The following is a 25,429-nucleotide window of genomic DNA, read 5'->3' as shown; positions in this document are numbered from 1 at the left end:
GGAGGAGGTCCCCCTGAGTCACAGTCATGGGGCGGGGGAGTAAGGGGGAAATGGGAGGGAGGGAGGAATAGGAGGATACAAGGGATGGGATAACCATTGAGATGTAATAAGAATAAATTAATAAAATAAAATTTAAAAATTAAAAAAAAGAGTTCAAGATTAGTCCCAGCTATACAGCAAATCTGAGGCAAGCTTAAGTTATATAGACTTTTGAGTTTAAAAACCAAAATGAGGGGCAGCAAGATAACTCTGAGGTAAATGCGCTTCACTTCAATCTCCAGAACCCACACGGTGGAAGGAGAGAACAGACTCCTAGAAATTGTATAACCTCACCACATGCCATGCCATGTGCATTTATATGTACACGTGCCATTCAGTGTCTGGCAGGTACATGGGAGTGTTAATTCAGAACATGGCTGTTCTGGTAAGAGATTACATCCAAAGATCTTCTATGTCTATGTGATTCGGCTGGAATATAAACACACCTTTAATCCAGGAGAAAAGGCAAACAGATCTGAGTTCAAAACCAGCCTGGTATAGAGCAAGTGTCAGGTAAAGAAAAGCTTAGATCCAAGCATGGTGGTACAAGCCTTTAATCACAAACAATTAAGATAAAGTTAGTTTGTATAAGGAAGCAGCCATGTTTGAAAGTGATGTCTAATAGAGTCACAGAAAAGGTGACAAATCAGAGAAGATCTGATAAAATAGGATACAGCCAACTCTCACAAGAAGAGACCGGAAAGGGAAGCTACTTAAGAGGTAGTTCTTACCAGGAGATGGGTAAGAGAGAGAGAGAAAACGCAGATGAAGATGTGAAAATGAGAAGAAGCCAGAAGATCAGAGCAGATTGCTGAGTTAGTTTGAGGCCAAGCAGAGCAATTCTGGGCAGAGAGAGAAGCCAGATTAAGTAAGTCAGCTGGGAGAAGAGTTTGAGCCAGAACAGCTGAGTTGAACCAGCCAACCCAGAAGTTAGAAAGAACAAGTAAGGGTGAGCTTCTTTTTTTTTTTTTTTTAAGGGTGAGCTTCTTAAGCAGTAAGTCTCAGAGGCTGAAAGCATCCTAGACCTAGGTTAAATTGTATGGTGGCTTGAAGCTTCCAGGACTAGATCTAGGCCATCAGAAGGAGGTAGTAAGCCTTCCAGACAACAGTTGATGAGGAAAATAAAGGCACTTTTACAAGACAGTAGCCTGGGTTCCCTGTGTCCTGGTGGGTCAGTCCAGGTGCTGCTTGTTTCCAGACTAGAACAGACAGGCCTCAAGATCAAAGGTCCCATTTCTCTCAGGAATGGCTAGAGCTCTCAGGGAGAGGCCTGTGCACTAGGTGAGCCTCCCAGTCTCACAAGGGAAGGTGGAAATGATTTTCCACCGGGTGTTATAGTTTAACTCTTTTAGAATAAAACTGCTGGTATCAGATGACAGAAGAGACTCGGGAGCTCCACAAACACATGACGAAACCAAAATTGTCACAACTCTTTGTTGAGCTGCTGTGCTAAGCACAACAGACGAAGCAGGAGGATATGAGAAGCCAGCGGGCACTCAGGTCCTGTGAGATGCAGGCTGGGCGGAGCTTCACCGGCAGTTAGCACCAAGCTAGAGGCAAGGTGGCAGGTTTCAGTGGCTGCCAAGGCAGCTCTGCCATTGCTGCCATGACTGCCTTAACTGGAAGTCAATCCCCAGACATTCAGGGCAATTCGTCCTCAGAATAATTGGAGTTTCAGATGGTCATGGTGGAGGAATGGAGTGAACATAAGAAAGCAAGCCAGCCAACCTTTATTTACAGACCTTGGACAGTGGGGATGGGTTTGAGGGTGAATGTGTCTGATTCACTGGGTCTAGGGGTGCTAGGATACTTAAATCGACATGCAGCGATTCAGTACCTCATTTCCATGCAGTAACATGGGGGTCCTATCACAAGAAGGAAAACCCAATACTTAATTATCCTATGGGTGGGGCAAGAACTTCCATGTACAATTAAAGATCATTTGCTGGAGGCTAAGATCTCCTAGGCATAGGCTGGGATATTTGCAGGAATCCCCAGTGTTTGCTGAACAGGTCCTATTAGGAAAGGGTTGGGCCTGTAATTTACCCTGAGGGCTATGTGATGCTCCTTACAAGATCTGGGGCTCCCCGGATCAGGTGAAGCAAGAACCCTGCTGAGAAAGGGAGTCCACCATTATAGACCCGAGCTCAGAGGCTATCCAGAAATGTCAGACTTCAACATTACCCTGCAGAGTTCCACATACATACACGTAGAGAGGAAGACAGACAGAAAAAAATAGGGAAGTAAAAATTAAAAAGGTAGGAGGATGTAAGGGAGAGCAAAACTGAAATGTAAGGGAGAAAAAGGTGTCTGTGTCTATAAGCCAAAAAAGAGGAGTCAAAATAGAACTAGTCTTAACCTTGAACTTCTAGCTTCCTGAACTGTTATATGTGTGTGTGTGTGTGTGTGTGTGTGTGTGTGTGTGTGTGTGTGTGTGTGTGCGCGCGCGTTTCTGTTGCCCTGGTCTACAACATATTGCTATCACAATGTTTACAAACTAGTTTGTCTTTCCTGTTCAGTCCCTGGGACTCTGCCAGTGTCTGTGTGCTTTGACTTTCCACACTGCCCACATAATGGTTCCTAGGGTTTTCATATCCCTTCCACTGTTCCCAAGTGAATCTGTCAAATTTTCCCCAGCTAGGCAAGCTTCAAACTTAGAAAAAAAAATCTGTTTATTACTTATAACTATCTAGTTAAGGCATATTATATTCTTCACATAAATGGCCCAGTAGAGTCTTTGATTCCCTCTGAAACTTCACAAACTAGGCCTCTACTATCAGCATTTTGTGTGTCGGCTGGAACTGAAAACTCAGCTGTGATTAACAACCAGAACCACTAACACAAAATCTTTGTTGGGACGGCGGACGCTGGTCTGCTGGAGCTGAAGAGTCAGCTATGATTAAGAAGAGGTCTGTTACAATAATTTGTATCGGTTCTGCCTAGGAAGACAGTAACACTGACACAGAGTCTGAATCGTACTTTAAAGCTGTTAGCACTATGTGCCCAGCAGAATCTAAATTGATACAAATCTACTAGTAAACTAACATAAACTACTCCAACCTCATAATATACATATATTTTAAGCACTTGTCAATCTGGTGATCCTGAGTGTTTCTCCCACCCCCTCCCCCCTTGCATCCTTCCCCTCTCAACTCTCAAACTTGGCTCCACTCACCCAGGAAGTCCTGCCTTCCACTTCCTGTCCTTCTGCCCAGCTGAGTGGCTAAACAGTGCTTTATTGACAGTTGTTACATCCACTCAAGACATCCTCCACAATGGCCAGTAGGCTGGAGAGATGGCTCAGTGTTAAAGAGCATTGGCTTCTCTTCCAGAGGACCCAGGTTCAATTCCCAGTATCCACAAGACAGCTCACAACTGTCTGTGACTCCAGTTTCAGGGGCTCCAATACCCTAACACAGACATATATGCAGGCAAAACAACTAAACAAAAGTAAAACAAAATTTTTTTTGGTAGGGGTGGTTGTAGTGGAAGTTTTAGTGTCTTTAAAAACTCAGTCATCTTATGTAAACATGTTTTTGTTTTAATCCCAGATGTAGGATATGGAGCTGCACCAGATTGTCCGTAGAAGCAGACTATTTGCCTCATGCAGGCTCTGAGAAGAATGTGACCTTTGAGAGCTGTTGATAGTTTAGCTCTGAATACTCTGAGAGGGAATAAATGCTAGAGCTTGGGCGTGTGTCTGAGAAAGAAGAAGGCTGCTGATGCTCCTGGCTGCTGCTGATGCAGTTTGATGAGAAGTTGGAGATAAACTAAAATGAAGATTGGACTTGCCCCAAGGAACTCATTGACCCTAATCAATAGGAAGCAGCCTAAGGTACCTATGCCCTTCTCCCCACTAACTTTTCCTATAGTGTTGGGGTTTGGAAGAGGCTGGGGTGTGGGAAGGACTATAAGCTTTGTCACAGGTGAAAGCAGTCTTGGCGGGCTTTACCCTTGGACACACCATGGATACTCTCTGAGATTAACCTTGAGATAGACTGGATGGAGCCATCCTGGGCCTGGAATTCAGGAACCAGACCTGGGGACTCCACCTGGACTATTGTTTTTCTAATCAACTCTCAATGGGAGGAGACCGCCCTTCGCACGTGACACAGACAGGCGGAGAGGAGAGAGCAACAGCAGGTTCAGACCAGGCTTGAGTGCACGTGGATCGGAAGGAGGATCAGCGAACAGGCTGGACCAGCGCACAGGCCAGAGATACCTAGGGACCCGTCCCATGGAACGGATACCGGAAGGTTCACTCTTTTTTCCCTTTAACCTTTTTTCCCTCTTGTGTAAGCTAGTTGGGTTGTATAATAAAGTTTAATTGTTAAGAAACAGAGCCTACACTGGGGAGGAGAAGGGAAAAAAGAAATATAAGAAACCCCAATAAAATAAAAACACAAGGTGGCATTTGCCTGTGATCCCAGCACTCAGGAGGCAGAGGCAGGTGGATCTCTGTGAGTTTGAGGCCAGCCTGATCTACAAAGAGAGAAGAAGGAGGAGGAGGAGGACACTGTCTGCTCTTATAGCTCAATTTTCAGCAACATGGTGCCTCACAATCCTCTATACTGGGATCTGATGCCCTCTTCTGGCAAGCAGGTATACATGCAGATAGAGCCCTCATACAAAGAAAGGAAGGAAGAGGAAGAAAGAAAGGAAGGAAGAAAGCCATGTTGAGCAAGCCAGGAAGCAGCATCCCTCCATGGTGTCTGTATCAGGCCCTGCCTCCAGGTTCCTGCCCTGTTTGAGTTCCTGTCCTAACTTCCTTCAGTGATGGACTATGAATTTGGAAGCTTAAGCCAATTTAATCCTTCCTTCGCCTTGCTTTTAGTCACCATGCTTCATCATAGCAGTAGTAACACTAATTAATACCCAGGCATTTGGACATTTGTGAACTCATTCGTTCACTTAGTATGCCATCATAGGCTAAGAATGCTGCATAAAAGACTTGTGTTTGCAATGGTATAAAAAAATAGAATTCTCAACTAAATTGGTAGGAATTGTTGTGATTTATGAAAAACAGACATTTCTTCTAATTATTCCCAAATTCACTAGAAAAAACAGAAAGCAAAATCCAGGTGTCTGGGACGTGTGTGTATGTTCGTGAGAGGGTGTGTGCATTTGTATGTCCATGATCATGTGAAGATGAACACAACAGGCGTCTCCCATCTTAACTTTTTTTTCTTTTTTTGGTTTTTCGAGAGTGGGTTTCTCTGTGTATGCCTGCCTGTCCTGGACTCATTTTGTAGACCAGGCTGGTGTGGAACTCACAGCGATCCACCTACCTCTGCCTCCCCAGTGCTGGGATTAAAGGCATGCACCACCACACCTGGATTCTCCCTTACTTTTTGAGACAGAACATCTCACTGAACCAGGAGCTCATCTACTCTTCTAGGACAGTGAGTTCCCAGGATCCTCCTGTCTCCTCATCTCATGAGCTGCAACTACAGACAAACTGTGCTATGCTCAGCTTAAATGTGGGTAATGGAGGTATTTTATTGACTCAGTTCTTAGAAAAGGATTCAGGGGGCTGCAATGTGGAAGAGGGATTGGCTTTAGGCAAAATAGAGGATGTCAAGTTGACTGAATATCAAATAATTTTTTGGCATAATACTATGCCAGGAAATATCTGGGGCATATTCACACTAAAGGTTTTCTTTCTTTCTTTGTCCAAAATGTATCATTAACTGAATACACTGTATTTTTAAATCTCTTTTGGTAAACATAGAGGACTGGGACTAATGTTTGTTGAGAAGCTAATGTGTGTGCCGGTGCCCTGCGTTGACTCATCCCTGGCCTTAGACGTCCATCAAGGCCAGGGATCGATTAATAACTATCTGGGGAGACAGACATTCTCCAACATCTAGCATGTTCTTTATCAAGCAAGTCAACCTATTTATTTGACATGAGTGGAAAGAAATTTGTCTTTAGCAAATATGCATGTGTCACTGTAAATTTGCCTCAACTTAAAAGTAACTGAAACATTCAGTAGCTAAGGACAATCTATCACTCAAACAAGTGTTGGAATACTCATAAGACTTTCAAGATCGGTGACTTCATTCCATGGTGCTCTGTAATCTGTGCTGCAGAGCCCTCTGGCAGTGATAAAGGGACACATTCATGTGCCATTAATGTCCCCCAGTGGAGCCACTGGAATGTAAAGAGACGTTTTTGTTAGGAACAAAATGAAAGCCCCCTTTGGCTCACCTAATTAACATGTCCAATTAAAAGCACCTCATCCTAACAGGGCATTTTCCCCCTTTGTCTTTATAAACCACCATTTTTCCTATGGGCCACGTGTGTCTCCTAAGGAGAGGCGTCCTGTGTCTTCCAGGACAAACATCTCTGCCCCATCTCCCTGGTTCCCTTCCCCTTGGGACAGAACTTCTCTCGTTAATCTTGGACTCTTTGCTGACAACAGAAAGACTGCTATGCCTAAATGACACTGAGGCCAAAGGTCACTCTTCCAGAGAGGTGATGAAACCGAGGAGAGTCTGAATGAACTCTCCAGTTCCACTTGTTTTTGTAGCCATTTTAGAAGTCACAAAGCTAAGCTGTACAGCACTCCCACCGTGCACCAGACCCTTGCAGGACACGCCTCTGGCCTTGCCATAGACAACCCCTCTGATGTGGGCCCAGATGGCAGTGGTTGCCTGAGTTGCCTTTCAGGAACCGAGAGGCCACCTTTGTGTATCTCAGACTGAGTGGAACCATGACACCTCGAGTGGGCCTATTAAAGTGTGTCCTAAGGGTGACTCTTTGTAAAAAGAAACTAGTGAGGGAGAGAGACAAACATAATTTTAGTATATGTCAGAGAAAAATACTAGGAACTCCTGACCAAGGGCAACATGTAAGGACAGAGCATGCACAAGAAAAACTTAGGCAAGAAGATTGCTCAGTGGATGGAGGCACTTCCCACCTAGGCTGACAATTTGAGTTCCATGCCTGGAGCACACACGACGAACCTCCACGCTGGCACCATAAAACACATACACCCCACAAGATAAACTAATAAGGGTTATTTATTTATTTATTTATTTATTTATTTATAGACAGGGTTTATTTCTGTAGCCCTGGCAGTCCTGGACTTTCTTTGTAGACCAGGCAGGCCTCGAACTCATAGAGATCCACCTGCCTCTGCCTCCCAGAGTGCTGGGATTATAGGCGTGCGCCACCAGGCCCGGCTGTATATGAATGTTTTGCAAGTGTGCATGTATGTGTACCACATGTCATGTGTGCCTGCTGGATTTCCTGGAACTGGGGTTATAGATGTTTGTGAGCCACCTCGTTGGGAATCAATTCCAGATCATTAGCAAGAGCAACAACAGTGCTCTTAACTGGTGAGCCGCCTTTCCAGCCACCCCCTCCCTCCTCTTGACCTAGCATTTGCTGTGGCTAACTACTTCAAGCTCCTAGTCCTTAACTTCTCCACAGTCATGGATTGCAACCTGGAACTGAAACTAAAATCAGCCCTTTTGTGAGGGTGTTTCATCACCTGGGACAGCTGGTAGCCTTTTGGAGGTTCTAAATGTTGTGTCTCCATCCAGGGCCAGAGATGCAGACCGGACCCCATTCTTCCGACCAAAATAATGCAGCAGAACATATTAAAAATAATTTTGAAAAGGAGAGTTAGGCATAGTGCCACATATCTGTATAATCCAAGCCCTTGGGAGATGGAGGGAGGGGAATGAGGAGCTCAAAGTCAGCCTCAACAGTACGAGTAAGCCACATAAATTCCTGTCTCAACAAGCGATTAAGAACACTGGTTGCTCTTGCAGAGGACCCCTGTACAATTCCCGGCACTCAGATGGCAGCTCACAACCATCTGTAGAGTCAGTTTCAGGGGTCATGTGATCCGATGCCCTCTTCCAGCCTCCACGGGCACCAGATATGCAAATGTTGCACAGACATGCATGAAAGCAAAGCAGCCGTACACATAAAATAAACAAGTAAGTACATACAATAAATAGAATTGATCTCTCCTGTAACAACGTGGTCTGATGCTTTGGATTTGTTAATTGTTCTGCTCCCTGAGAGCTGGGTGCTGCCCAGATGAGCACGTTCTCATGAACACCTGTCCTTGTTGTGTAAACCTTGCTCTACCTAATTTAAAGTTGATTGGTTAATTAAAAATGCTGAAGCCTGGGCAAGACAGAAGTGAGAGGTGGAACTGAGGTTCAAAGGCTTTTGGGGATGGAAGGATCATGGGAAGGAGAGACAGGAGAGAAAAAGGAAGCGGAGCCACCATGGGTTACTGTGGAGAGAAGCAAGTGGCCCGATTGCCATGCATGGAGGAAAGCAGCCCAGATGAGAAACTAGAGCAAGTATTCATGGAGCACGTGTGGGAAGCAGCCCAGATAGGAATGACTAGAGCAATTGGCATAGACTTGGGACTGGGAGATAAAGGGTAGCTTAGGAGGTTAGTATCTGCCCTGCCCCAGGGAAAATAAGGGTTATCTAAACTCTTCATCTTTTACTGCTTAATAGGGGGTTAAATAAAATCTCTGTAATAATTATGGGCCTTTAATAATAAACATTATTAGCAATTTTTACTTTCTACAACACTCTCCTTCCTCCCATACCCTCTGTATTACCCTCTTTCTTTTTTGATTCTGGATATTAAGTCTTTTTTTTTTCCTTCTTTTTTTGGTTTTGCAAGACAGGGTTTCTCTGTGTAAGCTTGGCTGTCCTGGACTCACTCCGTAGACCAAGCTGGCCTCCAACTCAGAGATCTGCCTCCCTCTGCCTCCCAAGTGCTGGAATTAAAGGAGTGAGCCACCAGCTCCTGGCTTGGATATTAATTGGCAAAGAGTCCCTCTCATTCTGTGGGCTTCCTCTTCATTGGACAGATTGTTTCCTTTATGTGATAAGAGTTCTGTAAGGGAACAGAACTGATAGAATAAATACACACACACACACACACACACACACACACACACACACACAGAGAGAGAGAGAGAGAGAGAGAGAGAGAGAGAGAGAGAGAGAGAGAGAGAGATGGAGTTCATTAGATTGGTTTACTGTATGTAGTGAGTCGTCTGTCAATGTCTGTCTCCTGACAGAAAAGCCAAGGATCCTGTAGTTGTTCAGTCTATGAGATGGACATATCTGCAGTCCCATTGTGGTGCTAGATCATATGGCCTAAGTGGTAGTGCAGCCTGTACAACAGACTGGACCCTTCGGAGAGCCTTTTCCTATTCCAGACCCCACACAAAGTGTGGCACTTTTGGCCCTCATAGATTCATGTGTTTCAATGCTTTGCCCGAGGGACTATTAGGAGCTGTGGCCTTGATGGAGTGTGTCCTGTGGGGTAGGCATTGAGGTCTCCTATGCTCAAGCCCTATCCAGTGTGGGATTTCAGTCTTCTCTTGGCTGTGCTGGGATGCAGATGTCGAACCGTCAGCTCCTGCTCCAGCCCCAGGTCTGCCAGCATGCCTCCATGCTTCTTGCTGTGATGATAATGGACTAACCCTCTGAGATGTATTAAACGTTTTCCTTCATAAGAGTTGCCTTGGTCATGGTGTCTTTTCACAGCAATGGAAACCCTAACTAAGACGTAAAGCTAACAGCTTTCTGAGTCATTTGGTATATGGGCCAGAGTAATGCACTGACGTGAGGAATATGCTGTCTCCAGGATCCAATTAAGGCCCTTGAATCTTGTTTGTATTTATTTCCTATCCTCAGATGTACATATGCCTTTCCAACAACTCCAAAGCGGTTGTTACTTCCTGCTCACATGGTCAAATCAGCATAATGTCATCAGAATAGTGGGCCGGAGTGGTTGTGTGTGGAAGAGACAGATGATCAACATCCCTCTGGACGAAGCTATGACCCAGGGCTGGAGGCCTAATGTACCCTTGAGGTAAAACTGTAAAGGTATACTACTGGACTTGCCAGCTGAAGACAAAGTGTGGTCTTTATGAACAGATCCACAGAAAAAGCATTTGCTACATCAATAGCTCCTTACCATATAGCGGCAGATGTGCTAATCTGCTCAAGAAAGGGCACCACAGCCATAGTCAGTCACTACTTGTTTACATTTTCAATTGCCATCTGTCATTCTGCAACGCCCACCGGTCTTCTACATTGGTCAAGCAGGAGAATTAAGGATAAATGTAGGAACCACCGCCTCGGCATCTTTCAAGTCCCTGACGGTAGGGCTAATTTCAGCACTTCCTCAAGCAATGCAATATTATTTTACTATTTGCCCTCGCAGAGGCAACTCAGTGGCTTCATTTGGCCTTCCCAACCATAATAGCCCCACCCCACAGGTCAGGGACCCAGTGTAGGAATTCTGCCAACTTCTACGTATACTGATCCCACTTACGCATCCTGGGACTGCAGAAACAACTCCAGGATGAACTCCAGGATGAAACAACTCCAGGATGAACTCCAGGATCCACTGGACTCATGGTGGGACTTTAGCCAAACTTTATTAATCACCTGACTTCCATAAGCTCCTGCTTAAAGTGGAGGCCCACAATGTTTCTTGGGGTCTCCTGGAATCACCTTCAATTCAGAATCAATACCGTATACAGAGCCTTAATTCCTGAGCAAATGGAGTCCTACTGAGAAAGTCCTTTCCAGTACCTCTGTAATAGAGCAATGCCTCTTCAGGTTTTACATGGAGATATTTGGTTTATTTGAAGTTAGATTTTGTGCAGAGTCTATCAGTCTAATTTCATTCTTCTGCATATGGACATCCAGTTTCCCCAGCACCATTTGTTAAAGATGCTATCCTTCCTCCGGCATGTATTTTTGGCATCTTTACCAAGTATCAGATGGCTGTAACCACCTGCACTTAAGACTGGGTCTTCTATCCTGTTCCACTGATCCACATGTCTGCTTTTGTGTCAGGACCACACTATTTTTACTACTATAGATGTGCTGCTTAGTTGGCTTTTTGCTTTGTTTGTCAGCTTGATACAAGCTAGTCATATGGGAAAGGGAGCCTTAGCTGAGAACTCACCTTCATCAGACTACCTGTAGACAAGACTGGAACTCACCTCCATCAGACTACCTGTAGACAAGTCTGGAACTCACCTCCATCAGACTACCTATAAACAAGACTGGAACTCACCTCCATCAGACTATTGTAGACAAGACTGGAACTCACCTCCATCAGACTACCTGTAGACAAGACTGGAACTCACCTCCATCAGACTACCTGTAGACAAGTCTGGAACTCACCTCCATCAGACTACCTGTAGACAAGTCTGGAACTCACCTCCATCAGACTACCTGTAGACAAGTCTGGGGGGCCACTTATTTTTTTTTTTTTTTAGATTTATTTTTATGTGTGTGTGTGTGTGTTTTGCCTGAATGTTTGTTTGTGCAGCACATGCTTACCTGGTGCCCAGGAGGCAAAAAGGAACTGGAATTACAGATAGTTGTGAGCTGCCATGTGGGTGCTGGGACTCGAACACAGGTCCTCTGCAGGAACAACATGAGATCTTAAGTGCTGAGCCATCTTTCTAGCCCTGTGAGGCATTTAAAAAAATATTTATTTATTATTATGTATATAGTGCTCTGCCTGCATGCCAGAAGAGGGCACCAGATCACATTATAGATGGTTGTGAGCCACCATGTGGTTGCTGAGAATTGAACTCAGGACCTCTGGAAGAACTGTCAGTGCTCTTAACCGCTGAGCCATCTCTCCAGCCCCTGTGAGGCATTTTTAAAAATTAATAATTGATACAGGAGGGCCTATCCCATTATGAGCAACACCACCCTGGGCAGGTGGTCCTGGGTGATATTAAAAAGTAGGCTGAGCAAGCCATGGTGAAGAAGCCAGTAAGCAGCATTCTTCCATCGCATCTACTTTAGTTTGAGCATCCAGGTTCCTGCCTTGGTTATAAGATAGAAGATTAAATAAATCCTTTCCCCGTCAAATTAATTTTGACCACTCTTTGTTATAGCAACAGAAGGCAAACTAGGATTATAGCTCTGTGATATAACTTAATAAAACTACAGCACTGTTTCAGGTCTTCTGTACTTCACTTTTTTAAAAAAAGATTTATTTATTATGTATACAGTGCTCTGCCTGCATTACACCTGCAGGCCAGAAGAGGGCATCAGATCACTGATGGTTGAGAGCCACCATGTGGTTGCTGGAACTTGAACTCAGGACCTCGCCAGGAGCAGGCAGTGCTCTTAACCCCTGAACCATCTCTCCAGCCCTTCACATGAGTTTTATGATGGTTTTCTTTCTATTTCTATAACTTGTATTGGGATTACATTGAATCAGTAAATTGCTTTTGGGAGGAAATGACCACATTTCCACAATGTTAATTCTACCAATCCGTGAGCCTAAGAGATCCTTCCATCTTCTAGTGTCTTCCTCAATTTCTTTCTTCAGAAATATATAATTTTCATTGTAGAGGTCTTTCACCTCTGATTAAAAAATAACACTAAAAATGTTTGAAAACGCCATTGGAAATCATATTGTCTTATTAGCTTACTTTTAAAATGTGTGTATAATCATACACATATACAATTTACACATATATTTTTGGATAGAGTGAGTCCACATGGGGTGATAATGCTCCCCTGTGGAGCCATAAATTATCTAAAGAAACCCAGTGCCAGCAAAGGAAAATATCCTTTTGTCAGCCAGGGTTATCTAGGAGACTCCTAAATCTCTGCAGGGTATTGTCATTGCCCTGGATAGCTTCCCACAACTTGAAGGTAAGACTTTATTGCCGAAAATACTGCACACTTTAGACACAGGACTTGGAGGAATCAATGTGGCATTGCCTGGAAGCCTCCTCTCTGACAGTGTCATAAGCTCAGAATGCACATGTACCTAGGATGCTCCCAAAACCCTCATCTTCTGTTTCAACCAGCCCACTGGGATCGTAGGCATGAGCCACTTCCTTTTATTTATTTATTTATTTTATTTATTTATTATTTTTTTTTATTGACAAAGCCTCGCCTTAAATGGAAGGCTAGCCTTGAAATCACAATCTTCCTGCTCCAGCTTATAAGGTTCTAGGACAAGGCATGTAAAAACATGCCTGACTGATAATTCATTTATTTTACCTGTATTTTAACAATAAAGTGAGGGGAATTGTTTTTGTTCATTGTTTCTTTAAAAACTGTATTAGTCCCTAAGGAAGTGAGCTAAGACACAAGTGCTCTCGGGGCTGCTACCTCTAGGTGCTGTTCCTGACTTTAGCAATCTCTGAAATGGACCACTATGGGTTTTAAAATGTTGAGATCTGGGATTCTTTCTTTCTTTCCTTTTCTGTTGTTGCAGTCTTTGTGGTTTTATTTAAACACAAAACATGCACCCAAGCCATGTACTTTTTTTCCTCGCTGCGCAGCCTGGCGTTGGGATTGGTGTCCCTGATGGACAGCCCTGTTGCTCTTTCTACGATGGCTTTCCAGTTCTTGGAGGAAACACTGTGAGTGATCTCAGCACAGTAAGATTTGTTGCACATCAGCAGCACGTCCAGCTCCTTGACATTGTGGACCAGAAACTTCTGGGAGCCCCTAGGCAGCATGTGCTTGGTCTTCTAGTTGCTCCTGTAATCAATGCTGGGCATGAGGATTTGGACCTTGAATCTGGTCCTCACCCTGTTGTCAATACCTACCGGTCTCTGCCAGTTTCACTTAATTTTGAGATTATCAGTCTGACTGGTGCTTCTTGGCCCTCTTGTTGATGCTCTTGGTCATCACCATAGGCCAGAGGGCAGCCATGATACTGCAAAATAGATAGCCAGAATCTGTATTTTTCTCTTTTGTTTTTTGTTTTTTTGTTTTTTTTTTTGTTTTTTGAGCCAGGGTTTCTCTGTGTAGCCTGGGCTGTCCTGGACTTCCTTTGTAGACCAGGCTGGCCTCGAACTCACAGCAGTCTACCTGCTTCTGCCTCCTGAGTGCTGGGATTAAAGGCGTGCGCCACCATGTCTGGCCCAGAATCCATATTTTATTACATTTATTTACTTATGTTGCAGAGAGACACCCTGTGCCACAGTGTGCATAGGACAACTTTTGGGAGCACTTCTTGCCTTCCACTTTGGTGAGGCAGGGTTTCTCTTGTTTTTGTTTTTCTGCTGAGGCTTTCAGTACCCCAAACTAGCTGGCCCACAAGATTCTGGTGAATTCTCTTGTCTTTCCCTCTGGATTTTTGGAATTACAGATGTTCACCAGGACTGCTAGATGTGTTCCTTAGTTTAGAAACTACTGAGAAATTTGTCATCATTTACACTATCTCTTCTATCAGCTCCAACTTCTGGTTTTGTTACTTATTTCTATTTCTTCTAGGGGTTTATGTCTGAACACTATATTAAAGTTCCATATAGCTGAGTATGGTGGTGCATGTTAGTAATGCCAGCACTTGAGAGGCTGAGGCAGGGAGAGGTTGAGGCCAGTGTGGCTTCATACAACGATCTTGTCTCAAAAGCAAACAAAAGCCCTGACAAAACAACAGCAATAATAAAGTTGTCTTCACTCAGCCATAGAATGAATTGAGGGCACTAGAAATTCCATCTATATCTTTGTTTGTCTTGTTCTTCTCTCACATCTTTTGATACCATTTTTGTTTTGTTTTTGCTTTTTCAAGACAAGACAGGGGTTTTTTTTTTTTCTTCCAAGTCATGGCTGTCCTAGACTCACTTTGTAGACCAGGCTGGCCTCGAACTCACAGCGATCTGCCTGCCTCTGCCTCCCAAGTGCTGGGATTAAAGGCGTGCACCACCACTGTCTGAATGATAGTTACCATTTTTTAGAACTTTGGGTTATATATATTTATTTGTGTGCGTGTTCTTGAGTGTATATGGAGATCAGGCAGTCAGTTCTCTCCTTTCACACTTGTAGGTTCTGGAGATCACACTTAGTTCACCAGGCTTAGCAGCAGGCCCACATTTTTGTTTTTGTTTTTTTTTGTTTTTTGTTTTTTGTTTTTCAAGACAGGGTCTCTCTGTGTAGCCTTGGCTGTCCTGGACTCGCCTTGTAGACCAGGCTGGCCTCGAACTCACAGCGATCCACCTGCCTCTGCCTCCCGAGTGCTGGGATTAAAGGCGTGCGCCACCACGCCCGGCTCAGGCCCACATTTTTACACTGCTGAACTGAATAATAAATTGTTCATGTATGCTACTGATGTATTTTATTTTATTTAAGATTTATTTATTATGCTTACAGTATTCTGCCCTCATGCCAGAAGAGGGCACCAGATGTCATTATAGATGGTTGTGAGCCACCATGTGGTTTCTGGGAATTGAACTCTGGACCTGTGGAAGAGCAGTCAATGCTCTTAACCTCTGAGCCATCTCTCCAACTCCACTGGCTTATTTTAAACATTAAAGATTAAAATATTTATCTATAATATGGTATATGTGCTGCCAAAGTGAACACATGTCTATAATATGGTTGTAATTATTCAGATCACAACAAAATTATGTGATGGAATTTAAAGAAAATAAAAACTACATACCTCCCTCTTTTCTTGGTTTCCTCCTGGTTTATTGTTCAAGAAAAGTATCTTTTTAACATTTTATTTATTTATTATTTTTATGTATACAGTGTTTTGTTTCCATGTATGTGCCTGGCACATGTGTTCAATGCACAGTGGAGGCCACAAGAGGGCACTAGATTCCCTGCGACTGGAGATACAGACAGCTGACAACTGTCATGTGGGTGCTGGGAATTGAAGCCAGCCAGGTGCTCTTAACTGCTTGAGCCATCTCTCCAGCTCTCAAGAAAAGTCTTAATTCAGTATGATGGCTCCCATCTATAATCCCAGCACTTGGGAGGTAAGAGGATTGCTTTAGGTTCAAGGCAGGTTAGTCTACAAAATGACCAGCAGGGCAGCCAGGGCTACATAGTGAGACCCCTATCTCAGTTATACTAATGATGCAAAAAGCTCACCATATGTAAGCCGAATGTCAGTAGAAGCTGAATCTATTTCTCTTGGGGGTGCGGGCTGGTTTGTTTTTGAGACTGGGCTTCTCTATGGCCTGGGACTCACAGAGTTCTACCTGCCTTTGCCACCCAAGTGCTAAGGCATGTGCCACCATGCATTTCAAACAATACACAACCAACCGAATGCTTGGAAGTAACTTTATACTTCTGAGCTTCTTTTTAAAACTCTTTATTACATTTTTATTTTATGTGCTTTTGTGTATGTGCATGTGTGCCACTGTCCATGCGGAGGCCAGAGGACAACTCTAGAGTTGGTTCTCTTTCCACCATGTGAGTCCCAGGGATCAAAGTCAAGTGGAGCGTTGTGGTCTTTACCTCCTAAGCCATCTCTACAGCCTATGCAATTTTTGTTGTTGTGACTTACTTTAATAAAGTATGTGAGTGTGTCAGCATGTGCATGCCAGTCACAGGACAACTTGCAGCAGTTGGTTCTCCCTATCCCTTAGATAGGTTCCAGGGATGAAAGTCAGGTCATCAGAATGGTGGCTCCTTAGTTCTGCTTTGTTTGGAGTCAGGGTCTCAGTAGTTGTGACTGGTTTGGAATTCGGTATGCATCCTAGACTGGCCTCCAACTCATGGGGGGCCCGATCCTTGTGCCTCTGCCTGAAAAATAAGTTTTTAATAATACTGAAGTGTCCAGAGTTGTAATATACCAGTACATATATTGATGAATAGTTATCTGGTGATACATACATGATAAAAAAAAAACCCAAATATATGAAGTGGTAACTGTGAAATCTAGCTAGGGGGCACACGATCATTCACTACAATTCTCTCGCCTTTTCTAAATGTTTGGAAAATTTCCAAATATAACACGTTTTGTTCAAGCGGGAGCATATCAATTTTCAGTCTTTAAGGGGTACCATTTCATCATTCCTCTTTTTTTTCCTCTCCCCCAGTTCTTTGTAGAGTCACTGGTTTTCTCACTCTAAAGCAGTACACATAATTTCTTTGCTAGAAAAAAAATAATTTTTTTTTTGAGACAGTGTTTCTCTATGTAGCCTTGGCTCTCCTGGACTCATTTTGTTGACCAGGCTGGCCTCTCGAACTCACAGCAATCCACCTGCCTCTGCTCTCCTGAGTACTGGGATTACAGGTGTGCACCACCACTCTGGGCTTTAAAAAATACTTTTATTAACACAAGCAGGCCATTTATCCACATGCAAAGTAGAGACCTCCCACAGATAATTACTACACTGACAACGTGCCCCAAGCCTGAGAGGAGAAGGTAGGGATAGCGTTGTGGTTTTTAGCATCACCAATCTTCTGGACAGGAAGTTTCACTGACCCCAAGGGTGGCAGATCCCATTTCAGCTACCCATCAGCAGTTGGAGCGAGGCAGAAAACAAATCACGCCCGACCCAAGTCGGGGGTGAAGCGGAGCTAGTGAGGTGTATTGCTGGGCTGCAAAGGCCTAAACCCTAACACGGATAGTAATGATCTCCGTATCAAAGGGCTGCTGTGATATAAAACGGAAAGGCAACAGACCTGCTATTATTATAATTACCCATCTCCTGACACGCCATCATTGTGACATGAGAGAGGATGCCAGACCAGTGGACTCAAATTCGTTTCCATCCGGACTTCTGCGGGGGAGAGCTGACAGAAATACACTCAGCTCTGACTCGCAGCCCCTCCAAAGAGCAGGCACTGAAGAAGGGACCCCATTGCCCTACCCCACAGAAACTGCGGGAGCAGGAGGCGGCTGTCATCTCGCGCATGCGCAGGGGTGGGCGCTGGCCTCCAATGTCGGAGGTGAATGGAGTATTCCATTCCTGACGGGTGTTGACAGCGGAGGACTTGGAAGCCTGGCTCTGGAGGTGCAGCCGGGCAGCTACTCTTTCACCCGGTAGCTACCAGGTTGTTAATATGATGGCTGTTCCTCGGTGGTGGAGACACAGCGCAGGCTCCCCTCCACCCCCACCCGGCAGCGTTAGGCCCGGCCGGCGTGACGCCCGAGTACGGAAGCCCGGGAGGCCCCGCCCATCCCGACGGCTGCAGCTCCGCCTTCAGCTAGCCGCCCGGTCCCTGCCGGCCGCGCCGCGGGGCAGCTCCTCCTCTTCTCCGCCCCGCCGGCTGCGGGCGCGGGGGACGTCAGCGCTGCCAGCGTGGAAACCGCCGCGGGCCGCGGGAGGCGGAAGTAGTGTCCGGCGCCGCGGGCCCATCGCCGGACGCCTGAGCCATGGACGCGTCCCTGGGGAAGGTCGGTGCTGAGGGATCGGGTCTCCGCCTCCGGGGCGACTGTTGCCCGTGGGAAGGGGGGGTCCGGGGGCTGAGGAATGTCTCCGGAGGAGGGCGTCCGGCCCGGGCCTGGCCACGTCACGGCGCCCGGTGGCTAAGGGAGGTCGGCCGGGCGTTGTGTGGGAGCCGGCCTAGGCTTCACGGATCCCGGGCTTGGGGCCGGGCCTGAGCCCGCGCTGGAGCTGTAGGGTGGGTGACAGGGGCGATCGGTGTGGGCCCCGGCGGCGCACGGGAAGAAGCCCTGGTTGTCGCGGAGCCCACTGCAAAGCCACAGATGTCCACTGCTTTTCAAGTCAGGGGACAAAATTTTGAACTTCGGTGTGGGCGTAGGACTCACCTGGGGACCTTGGTAAAAAAATATGGATCTGCAGCCTTGGGTCTGAAGCTGTGGTGGGCGGGAACTCAGTTTGTTGAGTTTAACAAGTTTCCCCACGTGATTCCGATGCTGTGGCTTGGGAATCCCGAGCTAGAACCCCTAGCATGCAGAGACCGGTGGGTGGTCCGTAAATAGTGAGTTTATTTGGGGGAGGGGGCGGGCCCAGCTAGTCTTAAGAACGTCTCGGTTCCTCTTCCTGAGAATCACGAGACGCCTTCAGCTCAACCCCTAGTCCGAGGGAACCAGCGTTCTCACCCTGCTCACCCCTTGGGGCAACAGCAGCTTGATGGGTCTGGCTGACTGCTCTGGCGTGTTAAATGGATTCTAAATGTTCCCATCTAAGGGCGGGCAATTGAGAACGGGTGCTCGGGTTTCTTCACGGACCCTGCTTTTAGTGCCCAACATCCTGTCCTCTCAGCCCCTTCTTAAAATTCCACATATCCGATGCAATGTGACTCTAGTTTTCCCTACAGGTGGAATCAATTCTTCCTCCCCGAAACTACCCCCCCCCCTTTCTCTGTCTATCTGTCCCTCTCTCTCTCCTGCCACCCCTGTTTTGTGGAAGTAACCTTGTAACTCACTGTCGACTAGACTAAGGTGACTTCGAACTTAAAAGTGATCCTCCTGCCTCTGCCTTCCAAAGTGCTGGTATTACAGGACCATCATTCCTGGCTTGGAGTTCCTTTTCCAGAGAAGCAGCTGCCGTAGGTGTGTTCACTTGTCACTGGAGAGTTAAAGGCACTAATTGTAGAAACTAACCCAGATGTCTTCTTGTGTACACAGTGTAATAGCTTGCTCCTAAGCTGTTTAGCATAAATTGGGTGGAAAGCAATCAGGAAGTGTTGGAGGTTGGTCTGATGTATTTCGATGCTAATTACTGCCTGCTGTCTCTGTGACCTACCTTGCACCTTGCCTAAGAGCCTAACCTGTTTGACCAATAAAAGGCCATCACACCTGGGGAGGGCAAATAGGATAGGTGTGGCTAAGGCTCTCGGGCTTGGGGAGACAGAATCTTGGGAAGGAGAGACTGGAGGGGAGAAAGAAGAAAGAAGGCCGCCCAGGCTTAGGTGAAGAAGAAACACATGGCCCACGTGGATGGAGGATTTGGCCCAGATGAAGAACATTAGCAAGTATTCGGTGTTACAGAAGGGAGGTAGCTTGATAGAAATTATTAGAGCCAGATGGCATGGGATTGGAACAGGGATTCCATGCCTGCCCCACTATAAGAAGGAGTTTAGGGAGCTGGAGAGATGGCTCAGCGGTTAAGAGCACTGTCTGGTCTTCCAAATGACCCGGGTTTAATTCCCAGCACCCACATGGCAGCTCACAACTGTCTGTAATTCCAGTTCGAGGGGATCTGACACCCTCACACCAATGCACATAAAATAAAATTAACTGAATTTAAAAAAAAAAGTAATGTAGGGGATTAATATCTGCCCTGCTCCAGGTTAACTAAGGTTATTTCAAAATATAACAGGTGTCTGTGTCTTGATTGATTGCTAGCAGGCTAAAAAATACTGTCATAAAAATAATTATAGGCCTAATAATAAACATTATTAGGCCATACTGGTAAATTAACAGCAACAGGATCTGCCCCCTTGATTCTTCTGATTATCAAAGCATCTACTTTTTGGGGCCATGAGTTTCACTCAGGGTTGATGATTCTCAACTTTGGGCTAGATTTGGTGTTCCCCGGGGACATTTTGCAGTTTCTGGAGAGGTTCTAAACTAGAGTACTAGGGGTAGAAGGGAGGTGCTTCCAGGACCTAGTCAGAAGGACCCCAGGACACTGTAGAATATCCTCTGTTCAGAAGCTCAGAAAACTGGCTGAGCATTTGTGTGTAACCTCAGTAGTTGATTACAGAATGATCTACTACAGAATGATGCTGCTAATGTCCCATGTTTCCCATTTCTTAATAAGGCTTTATGTCATTCCATTAGAAACCTGAAAGAAGCAAGATGATCTTTCCTCTGAGAATAGCTGAAAACTAAAAGTGGGTAGGAACCCTACTGTAAATGGTATTTTCCTGAGTATTAAAGTGATGATAAAATACGCCCTCCAAAGAAAATCTGAAGAGGCACTGAAACTTGAGCAACGCTTAAGACTAGAACTTAACGGGCTGGAGAGATGGCTCAGAGATTAAGAGCACTGAGTGTTCTTCCAAAGGTCCTGAGTTCAATTCCCAGCAACCACGTGGTGGCTCACAACCATTTATAGTGAGATTTGGTGCCCTCTTCTAGCATGCAGGCACACATGCTGTATAAATAATAAATAAATCTTAAAAAAAAAAAGAATGGAACTTAAATTGCATTGAATTTTGAGGAGTTCATAATATGTGGGCTGAAAGTCAGTGCCTTAGGCCAGTATGAAAATTATAAATTTAAGTTATAAAATCTAGGGCTCAGTCAAGTGGTGGCAGTGCACACCTCTAATCCCAGCACTCTGGAGGCAGGTTTCTGAGTTTGATGCCAGTTTGGTCTACAGAGTGAGTTCCAGGATAGCCAGGACTACACAGAGAAACCCTGTGGGGGGGGGGGGAAGCTGGGGCTCATATTTTTATATTCCATGAAGTAATAGAGAACTTTTAAGTGTAGTGAATAATTTCTGCTAAATAGACAGAAAATGTTTTCATGTCATAGGAATTTAGATCATTTTGTATTCTGAGAAATAGTTTGAATTGAAGTGAAACATTGAATTATGTTCATCAGACTAGATTCTACATTTCTAATATAAATTTGAGAGCTATTAGAGTAGTTCCTGAATGATCCCACTTCATCTGATCCACACATACTTTATAGAACCACAGAAACCGCAGTGTTATTTGATATTCATCCTCTGAAACTTGAATATCTCTGCTTCTAGGACAGCGGTTCTCAACCCGTGAGTCGAGACCCCACAGGAGTCACATATCAGATATCCTGTGTATCAGACACTTAAAAAATTATAATTATGGAGTGGTAATGAAATAATCTTATGGTTGGGGTCACAGCGTGAGGAGCTGTATTAGAGTTGTGGCATTAGGATGGGTGAAAGCCGCTGGCCCCGGGTGTAGTATGTGATCATAACCCAGTGTACTCACTCCATACATGTCTGGAGCAAACCCTAACTCTGTGCCTGCTTGAGGTGATATGCACACTGGCAAATATGACACGACAGTCACTTTCTTTGCCTTGGTTTGGTTTTCTTTCTTGATGTATCTGAGATGAGTGATGATTCCATACCAGCTAGGCTAATTGAAAGGACAAGGAATTCAAACTAGGAGAGTAGACTGGAAAGAAGTGAGTTTAGTGGTCAGGAGCACTGGCTGTTCTTCCAGAGGACCCAGGTTCAATTCCCAGCACCCCCATGGCAGCTCACACCTGTCTGTACCTCCAGTTCCATGGCCCTCTTTGGCCTCCTCAGGCACCAGGCATGCTTGTGGCACACAAACATTGAAGCAGAATACCCATAACATATAAAATAAACCTGAAGAATTTTAAGTGGGTAGATACCCTCTTGCATCTTCTGTTTAGCATGTAAGAAGCAGGCTTCTGGGGCTGGAGAGATGACATAGTGGTTAGGAGTGTGACTGCTCCTTCAGAGGATCCGAGGTGGCTCCTCATCATCTGTAACTCCAGCTTCAGGGCATCTGACGTCTTCTAGCTTCAGAGAGTGCTTGCACAAACATGGCATGCCCCCCCCCCCCCACGTACACACAGGTACACACAGGTACACACAAACAAGGTCCTGGATAATAAATAGTTTTAATATTAATGTTCAAGTTAGCACTTGCACAGGAAGTAGTTATTATGGCCACAAGGGACCATATTCAGTTATTTACCGCATGCACTGTTCAGTAATATCTTGCTGCTTTAAACCTTTTCATGTTGAATGAAAAATGTCATTCTTCCTGGATATTCTATTTAGACAAGGTGTGCTGCAATTTGTTTTGTGTTTGCTTTAACTCCACCCTTGAGCAAATCAGGAAAGAGTTTCTCAAGCTTCTCAATTGCTGATACTTGTGTCAACTGGTTGTTGTGTGTGGGAGGCTCATTGCGATGAAACATGTTTAACAGAATCCTTGGCCTTCATCCACTGGACTCTAGCAGTACACTCCCAGCTGGGACAGTTAAAAATGGCTCCAGATGGGGTGGGAGGAATTGCCTCTGGTTGGGAATCATTAACTGACAAACCCAGAGCTGCTGTTCACTTAGGGAGCCGCTGGTTACACTTACCAACTGAAATCTAGATGTACTGAAATTAAGCAGAATTGACAGCTCCTTTCCTTAGTATACTGAGCACATTTTCAGTGCTCAACAGGCGCATATGGCTTGTGGCTGCCACACAGGGCAGCACAGGGCTGGACTGTTACAATCACCAGTGCAGTACCTTTTAGAGCTCCTTTTAAAAGCACAATAAAGGGTGCTGGAGAGAAGGCTCCGTGCCCTTGTAGAAGACCTGGGTTTGGCTCCCAGCACTTATGTCATGTGGCTCACAACTGTCTGTAACTCCAGTTCCAGGGCATCTGACTTAACACCTTCTGGCTTCTGAAGGTGTCTGTATGTTTGTAGTACTCTTAAATTTATGAAGCCGTACACATACGGCATGCCAATGTTAATCCTTTATGATTCTCATGCAGTTTGAGAAATAGTAATGTTGACAAATACAGTAAAACCCTTCATTATTGTTATTGCTATTGGGGATTGAAGCTCACAGAGCTTTCCTAATAGGTAAGTGCTCTACCACTGGACTGTGTCTTCAATATGCTACATACCTTTTATCTTTCTGATTTGATTGCCTACAGACAGGTACTGGCAACACTATCTTTCTTTCTTTTTTTTGAGACAGGGTTTCTCTGTGGTACAGCCCTGACTGTCCTGGACTTGCTTTGTAGACCAGGCTGGCTTCGAACCCACATAGATCCTCTGTCTCTGCCTCCCGAGCACTGGGACTAAAGATGTGCACCACCACTGCCTGGCACACTTTCTTTGTTTAAAGATTTATTTATTACATAATAGTGCTCTGCCTGCATGTACACCTGCACACCAGAAGAGGGCACCAGATCTCATTCTAGATGGTTGTGAGCCACCATGCGGTTGCTGGGAATTGAACTCAGGAAGTCTGGAAGAGCAGCCAGTGTTCTTAACCTCTGAGCCATCTCTCCAGCCCCCTTGACAACACTTTCAAGAAGCTTATCTTAGAGAAGTATTATATCTAGTTAGGACAACATGCTGCTCTTTAAGGTTGGTTTTGTTGTTGTTATTTCTTTCTTGTGGAGTTAGGGATTGAACCCAATTTCTTGGTGCTTGCTGGATAAATAATCTCACTGAGTTATATCTACAGCCTAGGAATTGTATTTTTGTTCAAGAATAAGTGTGGGATTCCAGAGAAATAAGAACTTTAGAAATAAAGCTTGCCTGTTGTATGTTATCTTATCTCTGTATACGTATTTGGAAGGTAGTATTCATTAATGTCTGAGTGATGGGTTTTAGAATCTGGTTTCTGAGAGGGGGAGAATTTTTAAATTTAGACTTGGATTTCTCAGTTTCTGTGTATCTCTGATGGTTGCTGTTATTTACTTTTCTGTTGCTGTGGTAAAACTCCGTGGGTTATTTGGGGCTCACAGTTCCAGAAGGTTAGGAAACACAATGGACGGCAGCAGCTAGAGCTGGAAGCCGAGTCCACATCTTAGGCCACACAGAGCAAACAGTCAGGTGGGGCTGGCAGGAGACTTTAGAACCTCAGATCTTGCCAAACCCACCCCACCGGAGAGCATGATTCCTCAGCAAGGCCACACTTCATCATAGGCTCCCCAGTAGGGCTGCCAGCTGTGGACTAAATAGTCAAATGTCCTGATTGTGGGGACATGTCACTCAAACCATCACAACGCCTTTCTTGTCCCTCCATGCAGTGACTGATGTTTGCTATCTCATGTTATTAATATTGTTGTTTCCTTATCTTTATACATTATTACCACTCTGTTGCATGTTTTTGCTCTTTTATATTTCTCTCTGCCTGCTTATGACTTTGCAAGGGTTTGTTTTTTGGGTTTTTTGTTTGTTTGTTTGTTTTTTGAGACAGGGTTTCTCTGTGTAGCCTTGGCTGTCCTGGACTCACTTTGTAGACCAGGCTGGCCTTAAACTCACAGCGATCCGCCTTTCTCTGCCTCCCAAGTGCTGGGATTAAAGGCGTGCGCCACCATGCCCGGCTGAATTTGCAAGGTTAAATACTAATAGTTACACCTTGGGATAGTTACACAAAGGGATCTATATATCCCTTTGAACTTGGAGATTATGATGTTTTATGAATGAGTAGTTATAGTGTGTCTTCTTGTCCTCACAGACTCATAGAAAGATTTTTGTTTGGTTTTGTTTTTTTAAGTTTCTGGTGGGGGTTGTACAGTGACATGCCTTTGGAGCTTAGAGGGAGGTGATCCTCTTTCCACACTGGATTCTGCGGCTTAAACGTGGGTCATCACACATGGCAGCAGGCACCTTTACCCATTCAGCCGTCTCAGACAGGGTTTCATAAAAGTTCAGTAGAGACTGGCCTTGTATTCCTCCTGATCCTCCTGCATCAGCTTTCTAAGTCCCTGGATCATAGATGTACACCAGCACAGGTCCTGGTTTTTATTTATTTTTTTAAAAGTAAGCATACAGAGAGGGTGAAGAGATAGTTCGGGAGTTAAGAACACTTGTTGCTCTTGTCTAGCCTGCCTGCCTGCCTGCTTTCTTTTCCTTTGTTTTTTTAAGACAGGGTTTCTTTCTGTGGCCTTGGCTATCCTGGAACCTGGAACCTGGCTCCATAGACCAGGCTGGCTTCAAACTCATAGAGATCTGCTTGCCTCTGCCCTCTTGAGTGCTGAGGCT

The 25,429-nt window shown here is 45.0% G+C and overlaps 1 protein-coding gene, 1 long non-coding RNA gene and 1 pseudogene across 6 annotated transcripts in view; 1 reads left to right on the top strand and 2 right to left on the bottom strand.

The window, feature by feature from the left end:
* Positions 1-8,109: 8,109 nt before the first annotated feature.
* On the bottom strand, positions 8,110-17,839 carry LOC311587085. The gene is made up of 3 exons (XR_014775773.1): positions 17,452-17,839; positions 16,328-16,566; positions 8,110-11,475 (listed from the first exon to the last, which is right to left on the bottom strand). It is a non-coding gene; the product is annotated as an uncharacterized lncRNA (long non-coding RNA).
* On the bottom strand, positions 13,060-13,743 carry LOC311587084 (large ribosomal subunit protein eL32-like; annotated as a pseudogene). Its single transcript has one exon. The product of its transcript is annotated as a large ribosomal subunit protein eL32-like (transcript).
* Positions 17,840-18,000: 161 nt separating the features above from the next.
* Positions 18,001-25,429, top strand: part of PDXDC1 (pyridoxal dependent decarboxylase domain containing 1) — a 56,009-nt gene continuing 48,580 nt past the window's right edge. For 2 of the 4 annotated variants that reach the window (XM_084763525.1, XM_084763524.1), the window contains exon 1: positions 18,001-18,166. In XM_084763525.1, the coding sequence (XP_084619651.1) occupies positions 18,146-18,166 (21 nt within the window). In that variant the 5' untranslated portion in view covers positions 18,001-18,145. Of the gene's footprint in view, positions 18,167-19,149; positions 19,289-25,429 lie in introns of those variants that run through there. The other 2 variants (XM_084763527.1, XM_084763526.1) reach the window with 1 other exon arrangement.

The sequence above is a fragment of the Acomys minous genome, assembly GCF_964271855.1.
Source record: "Acomys minous genome assembly, chromosome: 16".
Taxonomy (NCBI): domain Eukaryota; kingdom Metazoa; phylum Chordata; class Mammalia; order Rodentia; family Muridae; genus Acomys; species Acomys minous.
This window is presented reverse-complemented; position numbering and strand designations above follow the sequence as displayed.